Source organism: Schistosoma haematobium, chromosome 5 (assembly GCF_000699445.3).
Source record: "Schistosoma haematobium chromosome 5, whole genome shotgun sequence".
In the NCBI taxonomy this organism is placed as follows: Eukaryota; Metazoa; Platyhelminthes; class Trematoda; order Strigeidida; family Schistosomatidae; genus Schistosoma; species Schistosoma haematobium.
In genome coordinates, this window is record NC_067200.1 from 3,341,486 (window position 1) to 3,361,196 (window position 19,711).

A 19,711-nucleotide genomic window follows, 5' to 3' on the forward strand; every position below is an offset into this window, starting at 1 on the left:
AGTTCGGACAGCTTTCTGTAAAATTCATCTTTCACATCATCTGAGCTGCAGTCAGTGGGAGCGTAGGCAGAAACGACAAAAAGGCAACGACGTGTGTCCCTATCCTTCCGAGTTCTTACGTAGCCGTTCAGCCGAACAGCACATAGACGACCGTTGACGGGGATCCACTCTAGCAGTGCTTGTTCGGCCCTCATGCTTAGTGCTATGCCTACACCTGCCAGTCCACGAAAACTTGCCATCGGGTCACCAGATACACGAAGGGTGTACCTCGTTGGCTCTCCGTTTTGCCGAGGTGAGGTCAAGTGAATGACCACACTGGAATCCTGTATGCGTGTTTCGGAGACACAGCACACGTCAATGGTAAGAGACTCTAGGGTTTTAGCCAAGGAAGCCTGCTGACCGATTTGACATAGGGTTCGTACATTGAAGGCTCCAATGTGTAGTTTGGAGCGAGGTTTCAGTAGACCTGGGACAGTGTTTTGCGCACTAGAATCGTTGGCTATGGTGACACTTGAGGTGGAAGCCGAGAGAGGAAATTTAAAGTTGAAAGTCTATGTAGGAGGAATAATAGGAGTTGAAGAGGAAGGTTGATTATGAATACAGTGGTCTTGAGTGCTGTTAGAGGTATGAGGGCGGTTTTCACTTCCCGGTTGCCCACACCGTGGAAGGGTTCTTCTGGAGGTACCTAAAAAGGAATTTGGATTAAAGGTGGTCTTAGTGACCTGAGAGCGTGACCGCAGTGCCCAAGGGACAACTGCTTGAGGTCGGTCACCCACGACCTTGTTATGGGTAATTTTTTTGTTAGCTCCGTACTTATTGAGACCTTACCGCCGGAGACGGATATCCGTGGGATAAGGCGAGGTGTGCATTTTTAGGGTCGACCTTTTCTAACTTCACCCCTCCTTGTGGGAAGGCAGCATCGCTGTCATGCTGGTTGTCTGAAGGAAACACCTTACTGCTGTCACACCTCTGTACAGTCAGCAGTACGACTTCGCCTTCGGACCTTGGGTTTGTTGCTTTTAGTCTTACCGCTCTTCAACCGACCTGTCTGACATGGTAGGACCTTGAGGAACGGTTGTTCCAGCCAGTATAGCTCGGTTGCTTCATCACGATAGGCAAGACCGACCACCACGTCAAGGTAGCAACAACGGTCGGGACTGTACAAGACCAAGCCAAATGTGGTTGAGTGTAAGAGACAGTAACCAATACATTTAGAATAACTTGAGAAGAGTAATTCCTATAGCAGTAGTCAATATATAATTGGAAGCTTATTATAAAAGGAATATATATATATATATATCAGTTACTTAATAGTTATCCAATAAGAATATATGTATAATATCAGTCTATAAATAGATTCTCAGTCAGTCAGTCAGCTACAATGTAGGACCGGGTACATACGTTCATCGGTCCAAGTTGCCATACCTCGTTAACACAATAAGATAAACACCAAATTCATAGGAGTGGTTAACTCAGTGGTGGTAATATATGAAAGAAAGATTGCAGATAAGGACATTGTACAGGAAGAAAGAATTAGTTCGTAGAAAGAAAGATATGAAGCAATTTCAATCTCATAGTTTAAAGGAAGACAGAGAGTGTACACACCGACGCCATTGTGATCGATTCTGAGCAATGTCAAACACAGTCTCCAACCATTGGTTACAATAGTCATACGGACCCCAATCAAGTAGTCTGCATCTACCAACATGGCTCAGATTAGAAGTTAGTGACTTCAAGCACTGATGCCATGTTTTGGCTTGGCCGCTCCTAATTCTCTTCCAACCACCCCTTACACCAGTCAATTTTGCACGTCGTGATAATCGGTGTTCAGGCATACGTAATACGTGGCCCAACCATCTCAGTCGATGAAGATTCACAACCTCATCAACCGATTTACCATCATTCCCTAATACTCTGCATCTAACCTCAGTATTACCTACCCGGTGATCCCAGCAGATGCCAGCAATATATCTTAGGCATCTGTGGTCAAATACTAGTAGCTTACGAGTATCTTCTACTCTTAATGACCACGTTTCACAGCCCTAACAGTCTCTAGCAGTACTCAGAACCACTATAAATAGATTCTAGCAGTTACCATTGATTTATTCCTTGTTAGAATATGACAAGTGTATTAAATAACTGGCAATTTACAAGGAAACAATTCTGAATCTGTTTGTATTGTATTATCTGATTGAATTTTCCAAAACAAGCCATTAAATTTTCACGTCTAATAACATACGGAGGAGTTTAATTTATTTTAATTAAGATAGACAATCATTGTTCATTCTATTTGCAATGATATAATAACTTCTCTTCATACCCACCTAATTGTAATTCAACTATCAATTACGAACATAATATAAAGGATCGACTAATTGAGTTCAATAAGTTACTTTACATTGTTCCAAAAATTACATTAAGTCCTACTTAAACCCGGTGGTGCACCGGGTGTGGTGTGAGCTACTTATATTGATATAAGTAGTATATAACGTGCGTTAAAAGAACGTAATGTCCGGCAGCAGAAGATGGCGAAGATCAAGAAAGGAAGAGCAAGAGCACAATGGAATTGTAAGAAAACGCATGTACATTGGAATGGGAGACAATGGATTAGTGTTTGCAACGGGAACAGTACAGTTTGATATGATGGAATGATATTTCGCAAATTGACGATTGACTATATGGTATTCAGATTTTATTGAGATAGTCTGTAATTTTTGTGATGAATACAATCGATTGTCCCCACCCGTGTTCTTGTTCACTACACGGGGAACACAATAGTTGAATCGATGTACAATTATATTGCTGGTTGGTAGATCTAAACCTATATAATTTACATAACAAATAAGCAGAAATAAATGATGGCTAGTAGTGGAATCTAGAACACGGGTTTCGTCCTATTTTTAGGACTCGCCAGACGGATTTACCTGCATTTGAAAGTTGATGTCCTCTCCGAGATTCGAACCCAGTACCACTTGGTTCAAACGCCATCGCGTTATTAAACTAGCTACTGAGTCTAGAGATTCACTAGTTTGTGCAATGGTATAAAGTTTAATTCATATTTGTACAGGTTGTTTGAATCTTATCATTGATGTTTAGGACTGTAACTGATCAGTCTCTTATTGGTATATGTGCATTCTGTGACATAACAAATTGTTTAATTAGCTTCATAGCATATTTCATTCCTAGTTCTAAGTATAAAATCGGTTAACTTTTTATTCTTGTTTAGTATCAAATGATTTGCAATCATACAAGATAAGGTTTTGTAACAGACCTATAATAGTACCAATGCAGCTATTGTAAACTTCAATAGATTTATAAAACACGCAAAAATTAAATGTAATTTTCACAGCTTTTGATTTAGGTTGTAATCATTTATCCATATGTATCAAAAATACAGTCAGAAAAACATATTTCTTACACATAATAGAAAATTTTCCGAAACTTACTATTAAAGCATTATTATCAGTAGTTTGATTTTGTGCAGATGATTGATTATAATCTTTTACTTTGCCATCACCAACAACAGTGTGCTCATCATTATCACTAGGATGATCATTACTTCCAAGTCTTTCCCTTCCTCCACCTCCTTCGTGACGATGACGACGACGGTCAGCGCCGCCACCACCACCATTACCGCGATGACTGCTACTACTACTGTTGTCGTCACTATCACTTGAAGAACCAATACTGCTACTACTTATTTCACCGAATACATCACGATGATCTATTGCATATGCTCGTCCACCTGGAATGATGATGAATTTGTTTAACGAAATTAAAGATACATTATTATACGCACTGAAGTGTCATTTAAAAAAAGACTTATAGATTAGCAAGAATTTGTGAATTCCTGTTGACGAAATTCAAGGCTAGTTTATCAGTTTTTGTTGTTCTAGAAGACACGCGTCGGATGAAGGCTTTTGATTGTAGGTGTCTTCGAGGCATTTTTTATGTTCCGTGGGATGACTGGGTGAACAATCTTAACGTTGAGTATAGGGGGCTAATCGATTGATGAGGTAGCGAATCTTCACCGAAAAGTCATGCTTGCTAGTGCAGGAGAAGGTTAGAGGATATCTAGAAGTGTATCTTCGAAACGCGCACACAGGATCCGAGTAAAGTCATTCATTTGACCTCACTTTATCAATATAAAAAACAGGTGCGATTTACTCTTCGTGTATTTGAAGTCCCACTACTACTTCCCGCGACCTCGCACGTGTAGGTATAGCACTAAATTAAAAAACAGAACAGACTAACCTTGGATGAATTCTAAAGGATAGTCGCTTTCAAGGTGTCCGAATGAAGTGAACGACAAAAGCTCTAGAGAATGGGGACACAAACTGTTAATTCTTCATTGTCTCCGCCCTTGTTCCTACTGTTTCAGGTTCATATGAAGTAACAGGATAATTTCATCGGTACTTTTCAACCCTCCTAACAAAAGCTAAACGCTCAGATGCAGCAATAGTGGGTGACTTTAATCCTCAAGTCGGTAGTTTAAACTAAATTAAAAGGCATTAAAGTGGGTCCTACGGCGTTAAGTCAGCCAACACCAAACTCAGGATCTTCAAAACAAATGTAAATACAGTTCTACTGTATGGAGCTGAAACTTGGAGAACATAAAAAGCATATAGTTCCTGTGAGTGGGACATTTGTAAAGAGAGAAGGATGTCCCACTGTTCGGCCCCCTATTGTCTGACTGTTTTCATGGCCAATCTGGAAAATACGGTATAGTTTTGGTGAGTAAAACTTTTGTAAAGAGAGAAGTAACATTCAATGAGATCATTTTTCTACCATTTACATTGGTAATTCTAATTGAGCCGACAAAGTCAAATGAATAAAGAGAGTTGTATCTATTGATATAAATAACTCTCCGTATCATTTGATTGATAAATGGTTAACTGAGATTTTACAACCCGTCAGAAACCATGGTACTTCGACCAATAATTGAGAGATTTCATTTATACAAGAGATACATGGATGTTATTTTAATTATTTGTAAAGCAGATATGGACCTCAATGAGATTTTGAATAGTTTCAATAATTATCACCACTCAATTCAATTCACGTTGGAAGCAGAAGCCAACGATGAATTTCATTTTCTTGATGTTCAATCGAAACGAAGGTCAGATGGTCCTTTACAGAGATCCATATACAGAAAATCGATCTGGAATGGGAAGCATACGAATTTCCATAGTTCACTCTTTACCTTAACGATTAGGCGAATATATTCTACTGACACAATAGATGACGAACTACTTCAACAGACACTTATCAGAAATGTTTATCCACCTAGATTCGTCGACAGGAACTTAGCCCATAGACAGCATCTTGAAAAACACCAACAGTTCAAAAGAAAACTCTTTATGAATATCGAATTTAAAGGAGATACGGCTGCTAAAATCTTGAATAAACAGATTTCATAATCCCTGAACAAAACATTCTATTCAGCTAAGCTCCACATTATTTGCTCAAGTTGGTCTACCATTCACGGATGTGTTAAAGATAAACTTCTGCCACATTAATGTGCATCTATAAATTTACTTGCTCCTGTGAGGTAGGTTACATTGGCCGCAAAAACCGATCATTTTCTAAACGCATCTCAGAACATTATCCGGTGTGGCTTTTGAAAGTGGATAACAAAACAGTTATCAGTTCAACCTAACTAATTGTACTTCACTTACCAGTTTAGAATCTCTTATCAATTTTAGTTAGACAAACTTTATAGTCACAACTGAATGCTTGTCCATTTTTTGATAAATGTAAATAGTTTTCATTATAAACTAAATAATTGAAAGTGTAAATATGAAACTCTATAATCATGTACAGACTATATATATATTGTTGTGTGAATAAGAGACAGTAGAGGTGATTGAAATTTGATAGTTAGTCTATCCTTTAAACTGAAGTAGGAGATAAATAGAGATTTTAACCTCCCGTCGCTAATATTAAAGGATTACCAGAGATGATTTGTTGAAAGGCATCAAGGTTGTAGTATAAGTCAATGTAAATGTGGTTGTAGGATTAAGACCAGAAAGAATGAATGAATTGATTATTCACCGAGTCACAGGTTAATGTAAGCACCAAAACTATCTAAATCGTTTGTTTAGTTAAGTTTGTATCCTTAAATGCCCTGGTACGATCGAGAGTAGGAGGAGTCCACTCTCCATCTCCAAATGCTCTTACATGGACACGCGTATACAGCCACTGACACAGAAGTTCTACTTACTGCCTTCTCCCAATGGGGGTGTTGTTTACGAAATTGAGGATACAAAGTGAATGTCCAGTGATTTACCCGGGTTGGTGAACACAGGATCCAACTAGGGGAGTTGAAAAACCACAGTTCTAAACCAATGGTACACACGAGCTCCAAGATCCTAAGGAAACAAATGGGATATGAAACAATCGGTGGTCACTGACTACCATGGGACTGCATCTCCTAAAGTTTCTCTACTGCCTTGTGGATCAAACCTGTAGATCAAAAACTCAGAAAGTGCCCCCCCATAAGGAGACCATTTACTTCGGTTTGAACGCCTGAACAGTATCCTAGCCCTGACACAAATTGGATCATTTGTGTGGCGCATATCTATTTGGTTCCTCCTCCTACCAATGTTCGTGTTTAAATAAATAAATCGTTTGTATTCAAATAAATACCATCATTTGATAACGAGACTACCTATACAGTTCCTTATTATGCTTAATTTATGCTTACAAAAACGAATCAGAGACTTTGTTTTGAACCTTAAAACATATAACAGCCTTATTAAAATTTATTAAAAAAAAAGGAATTATATTTAAAAAAATTTACTATGTTCAGTATATGACTGACAGCAGAGTCTAGTCTTTCGTTCTCTTTTAGACTTAACAACACCTGCTTATATCCTAATGTTGATGTTAACATTGAAACTCAAATCTGAGTCCTTATCGCTTCAAACTCCAAAACTGTATTATCTACAAAGTGACTGAACTCCGATTAGCTCTTATTAACTTAGTCTTTCAACACACATGAAATACTAAACATACCGTCTTCATCTTCTTCCTCTTCTAATTCATCATCAGCTGTACGTTGTTGATTGCCTAATTGAACATTATTACAACTATCGGTTTCATTATTAGATAGACTTGATTTATTGTTATTTCCATTCGATCGTATTACAGGCGCAGGTGGATCAGTCCATATAACTTCCCATCTAGAAAAGATATATAAATCTGAAGTGAAAACAAAGTTTATATGTGTACAACATAAAGTCTGATATATTAATTGTATTTCTAGAATGGCGGAGTGGTATATATATACTTGAATCTTATTAATCGATTCGACTCTGAATTTGCCTCTGTATCCGTTTTCTCGTGCGTATTGGCTTTTCTGCTCCAAGTCGCTTGATGTGTTTGCAGGTTTGTTAACTGCGCTAGACAATGATAAACCGTAGTCGGCGCTTCATGTTGCCATCTGAATTCATACAGCATTCGTATTTATTTAATAACGGTTATCACGGTAATTGATATACGAAGCCTAAGGAATTACCTGTATGCCAAGCCACTGCAAGTTATCTTAACTTAAGCAAATCTATCTACGTTACATCTTTAACTGAACTGTATCTCTTATCGGACTATTTCTGTTTGTTAATTTGTTGACTGCAAATCCCTCTCTCCTTTATTTCTTGATTTATGTGATGCATTTTTTTGTCGCAGTATTGTACCAGAAATTATGTGTATTAAATAAAAATGGAAAATGTGTTGCTGTTTGAAAGGTGGACGCTATTTAGTAGCACACATAGACCTATGACATTACAAATGATCGAATCCAATATCTTTAGGTGGATAAAAAGTTTAACTATTTAAATTGTTGTGAAGGAAAGCTTTAATGTGTTTCATCACAGAGACTGGAGCAATGACGTTTATAATAGGTGCTTTGTTTATAGCTTCATAGTCTTTCTTCTTCTTACAGTTGCTTAAATAAGATTTATTTATGATGAAAATCAGTATTACTAAACGAAAATTCAATTATTTGCAATGATCATAGAAGACAGATTATTATCATCATTGGTAGTAGTATATATTTGAATTATTCACTGTTAATCATAATTCCTCTCTGTTCTGTAAAAGTTGTAACCAAATAGTTACGCTATAAAAATCCACATATGATGACTACATGTGAACAAAAACTGGTTGAAATCCTTTTCTGAATTACAACAACAGAATACTTCAAATCTATACTGTAAACATCATATACGTTGGACGCATTCATCACTATCTGCACTCAGTAGCTCAGTGGTTAACAAAGCGTTAGGCGTCTAAAGGAAAAGACATCAGGATGTAGTATCAATGTGACAATTATTTATTTATTTATTTGAACATACAAATATTGGTACAAAGAGGCACCGAATATATATGCGCCACGTGATTTATGTGTGGGCTGTGATACTGCACCGGCTGCCAGACAGAAGCAGGTGGTTTCCTTAGGGGCCACACCCGGAACCCTCGACCTAAAGGTCTAATCCATAATGCCGTGGAGCAACGTCAGGAGATGCAGTCTCATGGCAGTCAATGACCAATAATGGGTTCGTACGCCATTTTTTCCCTCAGGATATGAATAGGAACATTGAGACCCAAGTACATTCAGCCGATAAGTCGCAAGTAGGATGAAACACACGTCCTATATTCCACTGTCAGCCATAGTCAATTTATTCTATATAGTGAATATAAGTAGAACTTCATTTAGCCCTATTGAGATTAGTATCATATACACTGATAGGTTACAAGAAAAAGAAAAGAAAAATAGAACAGAATAGAATATATAGAAGGTAAACATCTTACTTTACATTAACAGCTTGTAAATCAGCTCTCAGTAGTTGTTTGACTTCTTTCTCAATTTTAGGCATATCAACAAAACGTTTTCTACGCGTTTTACGAAATCGACGATGTAAGACATTTTTTAATGGTGGTGTTATCCCATGAAGAAATTGAAATTCTCGATTTTCATGACTAATAAGTAAAATATGAGATGAAATGGAGTATATTGCGGTGGAATTAGTAAAATAAGGAGACCGGAGTGGGGAAATGGAGAGAAATATATTTGAGCATTAAAAATATCTAAAGGATAACGATTACAATTAACAGGTCGTATTATACATATCAAGAACTACTCAAATGTTAGAATAACAGTCAATCATAATCAACATAAGGCCTGGAATGAATTTGCGCAAGGTATTATACCTTACACCAATACAATGAGAAGTAGAATTAACAAGACGACAAGAAAACATTAGCTATGAACAACAAATAATGTAGAACTTGGAACGAATATGCGTTAGCCTAATTTGTCATATCACATTAACACGACAAGATAAATTCACAAAATGAACAACAAATGAGTCAAAATAGTAGTAGTAATAATAATGAAAAAGACTTAACATTGAGAATATGGTCCGAAGAAACAAAGTGGAAAGATATGCGTGAAGGAATACTGGGACTCAAAATTTAAAGGAAGATAAATAGTGAAGGCATCTGCATTATTTTGATCGATTTTAGGAACTCCACTCGATGTCCCTAATCAGTGATCGCTGTTATCACGTGTACACTAACCACATATTCCGAAACCAGAACCCTGACTCAGAATAACAGTCGATGACTTCATAGACAATCTATGACCTGCTAATAGTGACTTCCCCCGTACCTCAAAATGTTTTATTTATTTATTTTAACACATAGATATTGGTACAAGGAAGCACCAAATATATATGTGCCACACAAATCTCATTTGATATGTGTGAGGGCTGTGATACTGATCGGGTGCCCAAATCGAAGCAGGTGGTTTTCTTAGGGGGCTACACCCGGAGCCTTCGACCTGAAGGTCTGATCCACAAGGCAGTGGAGCAACGTAAGGAGATGCAGTCCCATGGTAGCCAATGTCCAGCGATTGGTTCATACTCCATTTGTTCCTTCAGAATCCTGGAGCCCATATGCACTATTGGTTTGGAATTGTGGTTTTCCAACTTCCCTAGGTGGACTCTCCATGTCCACCAACCCGGTTAAAGAGCCCGACATTCGCTTTTCGTCCTCTCAGTTCCGTAAACAACATTGGTGCCACGAGAAGGCAGTGAGTAGGACTTCCTTGGCAGAGGCTATATACGCGTGGCCATGTGAGAGTATTTCGAGAGGGAGAGCGGACTCTCCCCACTCTCGGCCGTATCAGGGCATTTGGAATGAATAACATCTTCCTAAAAAACAAACGCTAAACGTAGTGAAAATATATATTGACCTCATTAAAATAAATAACACTGACTCTTAGTAATCTGAAATTTCCAGTCAGTCAGTCAGTCAGTAACAACGTAGAACTTCGTACGTACGTACATCAGTTCGAGTTGCCACACCACGTTATCACAGAGATGCAGTTGTACATTCAAATCCTGTAGTGGTAGAGGTAATAAGAGTATAAGCAGTAATCGGGAAGATTAGGGTTTGGAGATGTTATTTAAAGAGTATAATACAGTGAAATAAATTTGGAAAGAGGGAAAAAGGGACATGAAGAATTCAGTATATTAGAATTTGGGAGAACACAGAGAGTGGATGCACCTGCGCCATTGCAAACGATTTTGAGCCATGTCATTCAGGGTCTCTAACCATCGGTTGCTATCATCTCGCGGTCCCCAACCAGGTAGTCTACACCTACCAACATGACTCAGTTCACTTGTCAGTGACTTCATGGACTTGTGCCATGTTTTGGTTTGGCCGCCCCTAGCTTTCTTCCAACCTACTCCTATACCACTGAACATAGCACGTCGAGGCAGTCGGTCGTTGGGCATACGTAACACGTGTCCCAGCCATCTCAACTGATGAAGTTTCACTACTTCATCAATTGATTTGCCATCCTTACCTAGTACCCGTTTCCTAACAACTGTGTTACTTACTCGATGGTCCCATGATATACGAGTAATGTTTCGAAGACACGTTTGATCAAATACTAGTAGCCTACGGATATCCTCTACTCTTACCGGCCATGTTTCACTGCCATAAAGTAGGACGGAACGAACTGCTGCGCAGTAAACACGTCCTTTGGTTGATAGACGGATATCTCGCCTATGCCATAAATGACGCAAGTTGGCAAAAGCTAGTCGAGCCTTCTGTATCCGTGCTGAGATTTCGTCACACACCAGACCACAAGGGCTGATGAGACTTCCAAGATAAGTGAAGCGGTCGACATACTCAACTACTTCACTCCCTATCACTAGTTCGGGTGTTGATGTAACCCAATCCTGAAGCAACATTTTGCATTTCGAGGGAGAGAATCGCATCCCGAACATGCTTGCATTGTTGCTTAGAGTGGTCAGAAGACTCTGCATTTTGTCAGCGTCTTCACCAAATAAAACTATGTCATCTGCATATTCTAAGTCAACAAGTGAACCTCCTGGTAGAAGTTCAACCCCTGTAAATTTAGATGAGGAGAGTGTTATCTCTAAAAGTACGTCAATGACAAAGTTGAACAAGAATGGGGAGAGTGGACAGCCCTGACGAACACCACTTGAGGTGATCAATTCTGATGACAGTTCGCCATAAGCTCTCACTCTACCAGTTGTGTTCGAGTAGAGAGCCTTTATAAGGTTAATGTACTTCTTTGGTACTCCATCCAGTGACAAACACTGCCATAGAACCTCACGATCAACAGAGTCGAATGCCGCCTTAAGGTCGAGAAATACTACCGTTGTGGGGCGTCTGAATGTGTGTCTGTGTTCTAGAACCTGACGTAGTGTGAATATCTGATCTATACAACCACATCCAGGTCGAAAACCAGCCTGATTTTCTCTAGTCTGCTCTTCACGAGCTTTGATTAGGCGTCGAAGTACTATTGAAGCTAATATTTTAGACACTATATTAGTCAAACTGATTCCTCTGTGATTGTCACAAGAGGACTTTTGTCCTTTCTTATAGACTGGCACAATCAGTGACTGAGACCAGTCAGATGGGATTACGTCCAGTTCCCAAATTCTACCTAAGACCTCGGTTAATCTCATTGCTAATACTGGACCACCATCCTTAAAAATCTCAGGAGTAAACCTGTCAGGGCCTGCTGCTCTCCCTCGTTTCAGATTTCCTATGGCTTTTTCAACTTCGTAAAAAGTCGGAGGACCTACATTAACTTGCCATTCAGGTTGACTAGAGATCGTGGGAAACCGAAGTGTGGCTGAAGGCCAGTTGAACTGATCCCTAAAGTGTTCTGCCCATCGATCCAATCTCCTTGATTGGGAATGAATAATATGTCTATCTTTCTCTGAGATTGTTTCGCTAACGGTCGGGTTCCTGATTCCGGTTTCTTTAACGAGTCTGAACAATTGTCTGCTATTTCCTATTGCCGCTGCCTTTTCCATCTCTCTTGCTTTCGCCACCCACCACTGTTCGCGATCATTGCGTAGGCTTCTGGTCAGCTTGCGCTTAAGCTGACTCCGCTCTTCATTATGTTCAGATCCAGGCGGAATGAGTTTCCGAGCATCTATCAGTGAGATAGATGCTGTTGAGATCCTGTGTTGCTCCCTAACCTTCTGATTTACCTTACTAGCAGATATCACTGCTGTTTCCACAGCTTTTCGGATATCATTCCATGCTGCATCGGGGTGGGCATCACATACATGGCTGCCTAACTGTTTTCCTAGTTGTTCCTGAAATATACTCTTAGCTTGATTATCATTAAGTAGGGCCCTAAGAGGTTTTCTTGCAGCGTCTTTCCTACGTCCAGTAAGACGCAAGCAAATACGCGCTCGCACTAGAGCATGATCTGAATCTAGGCATGTGCTCCAGAATGAGCGACAGTCTTCTATCGAGCCCCTCCATCGGTGGCTGATATTGATGTGATCTATTTGGGCCCAACGTTGGGACGAATTAGGGGTCGCCATGTTAAAAGATGTTTTTCCTTATGCTTAAAGTTATTATTTGCAAGGAACAGGCGGTTATCTGAGCATAGCTGCAACAGACGGTCGCCATTATCTGTTCTTTGAGCCACGACACCATAAGATCCACCTAGGTGTCTTTCCCTATCGCTTAGTTTACCTACTTGAGCATTAAAGTCACCGGCCACTATTACTACATCCGAGCGCTTAGCTTTTCGGAGAAGGTCCGAAAGCTTTCTGTAAAACTCATCTTTTACATCATCTGAGCTGCAGTCAGTGGGAGAATAGGTAGAGACGACGAAGAGGCAACGACGAGTGTCCCTATCTTTCCGGATTCTTACTGTTCCATTCAGTCGGACAGCGCACAAACGACTGTCTACTGGGATCCACTCTAAGAGAGCTAGTTCTGCCCTAGGACTCAATGCTATACCTACGCCGGCGAGGCCACGGGAAGCAGAATCAGGGCTTCCAGATACACGAAGCGTAAATCGAGTCGGTCCTTTTTTGGCATGGTGAGGTCAAATGAATGACGCTACTTGGAGCCTGTATGCGCGTTTCGGAGACGCAGCACACATCGATGGCGCGAGATTCTAAAGTTTTAGCTAAGGAAGCCTGCTGTCCTATTTGGCAAAGTGTTCGTACGTTAAAAGCTCCTAAGTGTAGTTTAGAGCGTGGTTTCAGGAGACCAGGAATGGCGTTCCACGTACTCGAATCGTTTGCCCTAGCGGTGCGAGGTGATAAATAGACGTGGGGAGGGTTAGTCGGGGAGATAAGAGAGGTATTAGAAGGTGTAGGAAAGATTTGAATGTAACCACCTTGGTCTCTTGTGCTGTTACGGGTATGAGGGCTGATATCACTTCCCGGCTGCCCACACCGTGGAAGGGTATTTCTTGAGGAACCTGAAAAGGAAATTGGATTAGTGTTGGTCTTGACGACCTGGGAGCGTGACCGCAGAGCCCAAGGGACAACTGCTTGAGGCCGGTCGCGCACGGCCTTTTGTGGAAGGTTTTTGACGTGTTAGCTCCGTTCTTCAAAGGGCCTTACCGCCGGAGACGGAAATCCGTGAGGTAAGGTGAGGTGTGACATTTTTAGGGTCGACCTTTTCTAACCCCACCCCTCCTTGTGGGAAGGCAGCATCGCTGTCATGCTGGATGTCCGAGGGAAACACCTTACTGCTGTCACACCCCTCTACAGTCAGCAGTACGACTTCGCCCTCAGACCTTGAGTTGCTGCTTTTAGTCTTACCGTTCACCAATCGACCTGCCTGGCATGGTAGAACCTGCAGGAACATATGTTCCAGCCAATATAGCTCGGTTGGGTCATCACGATAGGCAAGCCCGACCACCGCGTCAAGGTAGCAGCTTCGATCGGAAATTTCCAACTCATACTTAACAACGTAAGTCCATTAGGGAATTTTATGAAAATTACTTTAAAAAAGGAAAAAACACTGAATATTTATTCAGACAAAAAATTCTTTATGAAAAGAAAATTAACTCCAATGAAGTAACCGTCAATAGGGTAGGTGTACGACAACCTAAACAGAAGTAAGGATTTAAATTTATTTTCAATACAGATTAGTATAATTTGATTCATTAATAAGACACCCATAATATGTTCAGGCATTAAAATGTTTACCTAATATCAAATGTTTTATTGCGTGAACCAGGACGATTGTCTAAATATGCAGCAGTCCCACGTAGTGGACCAGTTTCATCACCTTGAGTACAAATCATCATTTGACAGATATTAGCTGTTTTGTAGAAATTCTTTTTATCTGTAGTCTTCAAGGATTCTATTATGCATGGGAGATCCATAATCTGACCTTGGTAAACTTGACCATTATACCGAACAATTGTATGTCGCATATCAGGTTTGAATTCTACGGTAAAATTTTCCTGAGAAAAATTTTAAAAATATATTTACTTGTGATTTACTGAGAGAAATAACAAAGGAGATCAAACTTGCTGAGTAAATAGTAACAATGAAAAACGCGATACAAAATTGCACTGATCCGATTTATTCAACTGCAATCAGTCGGTCAGTTATAAGCTACGTACAAACCCGGATTTATGTACACCAGGTCAAGTTGCTACATTAAATTAGCGCGAGATGAAATTATCAACACAAATCCTAGGGTAGCATAAGTAGTAACATTATCAATGGCAGTAAATTAAACAAAGACGATGCGATTTGAGAAATGATAAAATATCATAGTGAAGGAGTATACGATAATTTCGAAGCTCAGTATCTAAAGGAAATTAAAGATTGGATGTATTCGTAACAATGCAACTGGTCCTGACCTATGTCACCAAATGTCCCAAACAATTAGTAACGATAATTGCGGGGACTCTGATTCGAAAATATGCACTCATCCACACGGTTGTATCTATCAGTCAATAATTATACGGGTTAGTCCCGCGCAGCAGTTTGTTGCTGCTTAACTTTCCTCCGACATTTCCGCACAACTTCGTCAACTGATTTGCCATACTCTGCATCTAACCTCATTATTCCTTACCCGGCAGTCCCAGAATAAACGAGCAATGCTTTAAAACGCATCTATGACCAAATACTAGTAACCAAGGTATATTTCCTCTTTTTTTCTGGAAGTCACATTTCGAATTCCTAACGTATAACGGAGCAAACTACTGAGCAGTATACTCGTCCTTTGCTCGAAAGGTCATATCACCTACTAAACTTCACACTAGGGCGATGAGAGCGAATAAAAATAATGAAAAGGATTGAAACCTATTGAGATTAATATTATCAAAAAAGAATACGTACGAAAAGGTTAGCGAATTTATAAAGTAACGTGGTGTTAAATAGTAAGAAGTAAATAAGGGATATTTGAGTTACCATGAATCATCATTTGACCTATCACCTTTGTGTAGAAAAATACTGTAAACAACGATAGTGCTTAATTGGTGGATTCCCTACACTCCCAAACTTTATAATACCAAATTTTCGATGAAACGCAAATCAAAAGGTTCAATGTATTATCAATATTCATCAATTCTCATCCAATTAAATTCTTGCTTCTATTTAAAGGGAAGGGTTTGAATAACCCAAGAAATCTTTGTTTCCTCCGAATCTCTTTAGCAATTATATATATATATATATATATATATATATATATATATATATATATATAGAGAGAGAGAGAGAGAGAGGGAGGGGGAGAAAATAAAGATTAGTGGCAATGAACGATTGTAATTGTGTAGACACTGTAGTCACGATATCTTTTATGGTCGAATAAAACTACCAGAATAAATGACAACAGTAAACGTCTTACAACAAGCTCAGCTAACTTCAGTACAAACCTTAGATTTTCCGCATATAATAATCGAAAATCCACCCCCAAGATGGGTTTTATAATCAGTATACTGTAGATATCATCTTATTGTTATTTATTTATTTATTTATTTAAACACATAAACATTGATACGAGGAGGCACCAAATCCATATACGCCACATAAATCATTCGATTTGTGTGAGGGTTGGGATACTGCCCAGGTGCCCAGACCGTGTGATAACAATCAATACTTTCATCACAGAGATGACCGCCGTTATTCATTAAAATAGTAGCAACGCACAAAAGTGCACCCATGTTTTGTAAGTAAAGTGCCCATATGAATAAAAAGAAATATATACGTTAACAGAGGAAACGAACGGCTCAGTTTAGTTAACGCTTTTGTTGATACAGGTTTGCAAACTTGTCAGTTGACTTGTTCTTCAACTGTTTATTGCTCAATAGTGTTTACTCAGTAGTTTATGTGTTGTAAATGTTCTTAAGATAACTAAATATAAGCATTATATATCCTTCACCCTCAACAGTTATGCCCTACTACCGTAGGTTAACAAGGAACAGAATGGTAAGCAGTACACTAGACTTATGTAATAGCTCTGAGGAACTTCCGTTTTTTTTCAGTCAGTCAGTCAGTCAGTAACAACGTAGAACTTCGTACGTACGTACATCAGTTCGAGTTGCCACACCACATTAGCACAGAGATGCAGTTGTCGATTCAAATCCTGTAGTGGTAGAGGTAATAAGAGTATAAGCAGTAATCGGGAAGATTAGGGTTTGGAGATGTTATTTAAAGAGTATAATACAGTGAAATAAATTTGGAAAGAGGGAAAAAGGGACATGAAGAATTCAGTATATTAGAATTTGGGAGAACACAGAGAGTGGATGCACCTGCGCCATTGCAAACGATTTTGAGCCATGTCATTCAGGGTCTCTAACCATCGGTTGCTATCATCTCGCGGTCCCCAACCAGGTAGTATACACCTACCAACATGACTCAGTTCACTTGTCAGTGACTTCATGGACTTGTGCCATGTTTTGGTTTGGCCGCCCCTAGCTTTCTTCCAATCTACTCCTATACGACTGAACATAGCACGTCGAGGCAGTTTTTTTTTTACCGAAAATGGAAATAGTAACGTATCACTAGTTTCAAAAATTGCTCATGTTATTCAGATATAACTATCGGATGGGTGCTACCTTTCCAAGTTTTACGTAAAGCAACAAAGCAATGGTAAATACTGTATTAAGATTCCACAGAATATTTGCCTATTCCTGAACTATGATCAGTCAAAATATCTGTAGGGTTACAAGGCTTAGTTTGACTAAAAGCAAATCAATTGATGGAGTAGTGAAACCTCATCATTTGAAATGGCTGGGACATGTGATAATTATGCTGAAACATCGACTGCCTCGACGTGCTATGCTCAGTGGTATGGGAGTAGGTTGGAAGAAAGATAGAGGCGGCCAAACCAAAACATGGCACAAGTCCATGAAGTCACTGACAAGTGAACTGAGTCATGTTGGTAGGTGTAGACTACCTGGTTGGGGACCGCGAGATGATAGCAACCGATGGTTAGAGACCCTGAATGACATGGCTCAAAATCGTTTACAATGGTGCAGGTGCATCCACAATTTGTGTTCTCCTAAATTCTAATATACTGAATTCTTCATGTCCTTTAATTTCTTTCCAAGTTTATTTCACTGGATTATACTCCCTGAATAACATCTACCAACCTTAATATTTCCGATTAGTGCTTATAATCTTACTAGTTCTACCACTATAGGATTTGAATGTACAACTGCATCTCTGTGATAACGTGGTATGGCAACTCGAACTGATGTACGAACGTATGAAGATCCACGTTGTTACTGACGGACTGACTGAAATGAGGATTATAAACCAGCTTGAGGATTTAGGACTAATATTTACAATTGATGGTTAGGGTTAAGAATCAGATATAGATTTTCCATCACCAACTGACATCAGCTATAATGCCAAAACTCTTTTTAGCCAAATGGATGAGTGAATTTTGCGCCAAAACTCAAGATCCGTTATCTTAGATCTGATTGGTTCGTCCATAAATTATAGTCTCGCCGAGAAAAGTTTTTCATTGAAAATACAGACAAAGTGGTAACCAAATATTTCGGATGAGTTGACGGTAAAATTTCAGAGTTCGGTTCCATAAATGGATTGTACAGTGGACCGTCCGATGACCACTTCCTTAGAAATATTCTTGCCAAATACAAGGATTATGAGGACTTGTCTGGTGAAAACACAAAATGATGTAGGCAACAACTTTCGAATAATTTAATACGAAACGAGAGCATAAAATATATGGAAAACAAACAAGAAACTTAAGGAATGTGATAGAACGACTCCAAATGTTATTCACGGTAAACCACTCACATACATGAGTGGCGATATCATCATAATATACAGATATAGCAATCAAACGAATAGTGCAGAAATTCGGATCTAATAAGATATTAAAAAGAGTATAAAGGCTAGAATAAAAAGCCAAAATAACCATCCACAAACATTTGCAAATGTTTGTGGATAAGATTTTAAAAAATTAATAAGCAATTTTTCAACAAACCTTGAAAGGTATGCCAGCATCGATATCGGCTGCCAGATTTTGAGCAGCAACTGTGTCTGTCATCCGAAGGATGAACTGTTGTTCTAAATCATAGTTAGTATCTAAAGGCAGTTTTGCATTCATCCTTGGGATGTAGCCGATATATTATACAGCGCTCTCTACATTCAATATCCAATACCTGTAGCGCGAGCGTTTTACGGTGCATAACAGTAAATGAACCTCAAAAATAAATATTTCAGTTAATCTTCAGCATAAAGGCTCGTTTCAGTAGTTTTATTGGACACACCCTGGCTGAAAACACTTGATCAAGTGTTCAGACCTGACGACCACTTTTTACGCAATGTTACTTAATCATTGGGACTACTAGCCAGCTTATGTAAGACACTTCTCAGCATTTCGCCAAACTTCCACATGCATTTTTGAACTCATTCCTCCCTGATTTATGGTTTGGTGGGTTGGTATCCTACGATTTTAAACGCGTTACAAATAAAAGCTTTATCAAAGCCCAAATGTCTAAAACATCTTTACAAGCTACTTTGTTTACAGGCCTTAAGATCTGGGTAAAATTCAACAGAATACAAATGCAAATCGTTTCTCTGGAAAAACCACAGTGTAAATCCTAGCAAATCAAATATCTTTTAGTAACATGTCGGTTTCTTGATCTTAAAATGAAGTCACCGTGCGTCGTCTCTGATTTCTCTCATTTCCTAAGCAGATTCTTTTAAGACCATGATTTCTTCATGGAACTTCGAACACTATGTAGTTTGTTAACTGTCCTCACCGGATGGGTTTCTTTTTAACGTAATTCTCGTGTCTTGTACTCTATGCGATTTCTTACTGTATTAATTGAAAGTCTGCTTCACTCCTGATAGTACCCGAGCAATATTATGATATCTCAGCATATTCCGTCTAAGCTTTAAGACCACGTATGATACTG

At 39.1% G+C, this 19,711-nt stretch overlaps 1 protein-coding gene across 1 annotated transcript in view; it reads right to left on the bottom strand.

Moving 5' to 3' along the window:
* TAF7 (transcription initiation factor TFIID subunit 7) overlaps window positions 1–18,934 on the bottom strand; it is a 28,091-nt gene extending 9,157 nt beyond the window's left edge. Inside the window, exons 1-5 of the mRNA XM_051217308.1 lie at window positions 18,775–18,934; window positions 14,511–14,770; window positions 8,812–8,979; window positions 7,018–7,184; window positions 3,447–3,745 (exon numbers count right to left, since the gene is read on the bottom strand). Of these exons, the coding sequence (XP_051064696.1) occupies window positions 3,447–3,745; window positions 7,018–7,184; window positions 8,812–8,979; window positions 14,511–14,770; window positions 18,775–18,897 (1,017 nt within the window). The 5' untranslated portion in view covers window positions 18,898–18,934. The remainder of the gene's footprint in view (window positions 1–3,446; window positions 3,746–7,017; window positions 7,185–8,811; window positions 8,980–14,510; window positions 14,771–18,774) is intronic.
* Window positions 18,935–19,711: the final 777 nt, after the last annotated feature.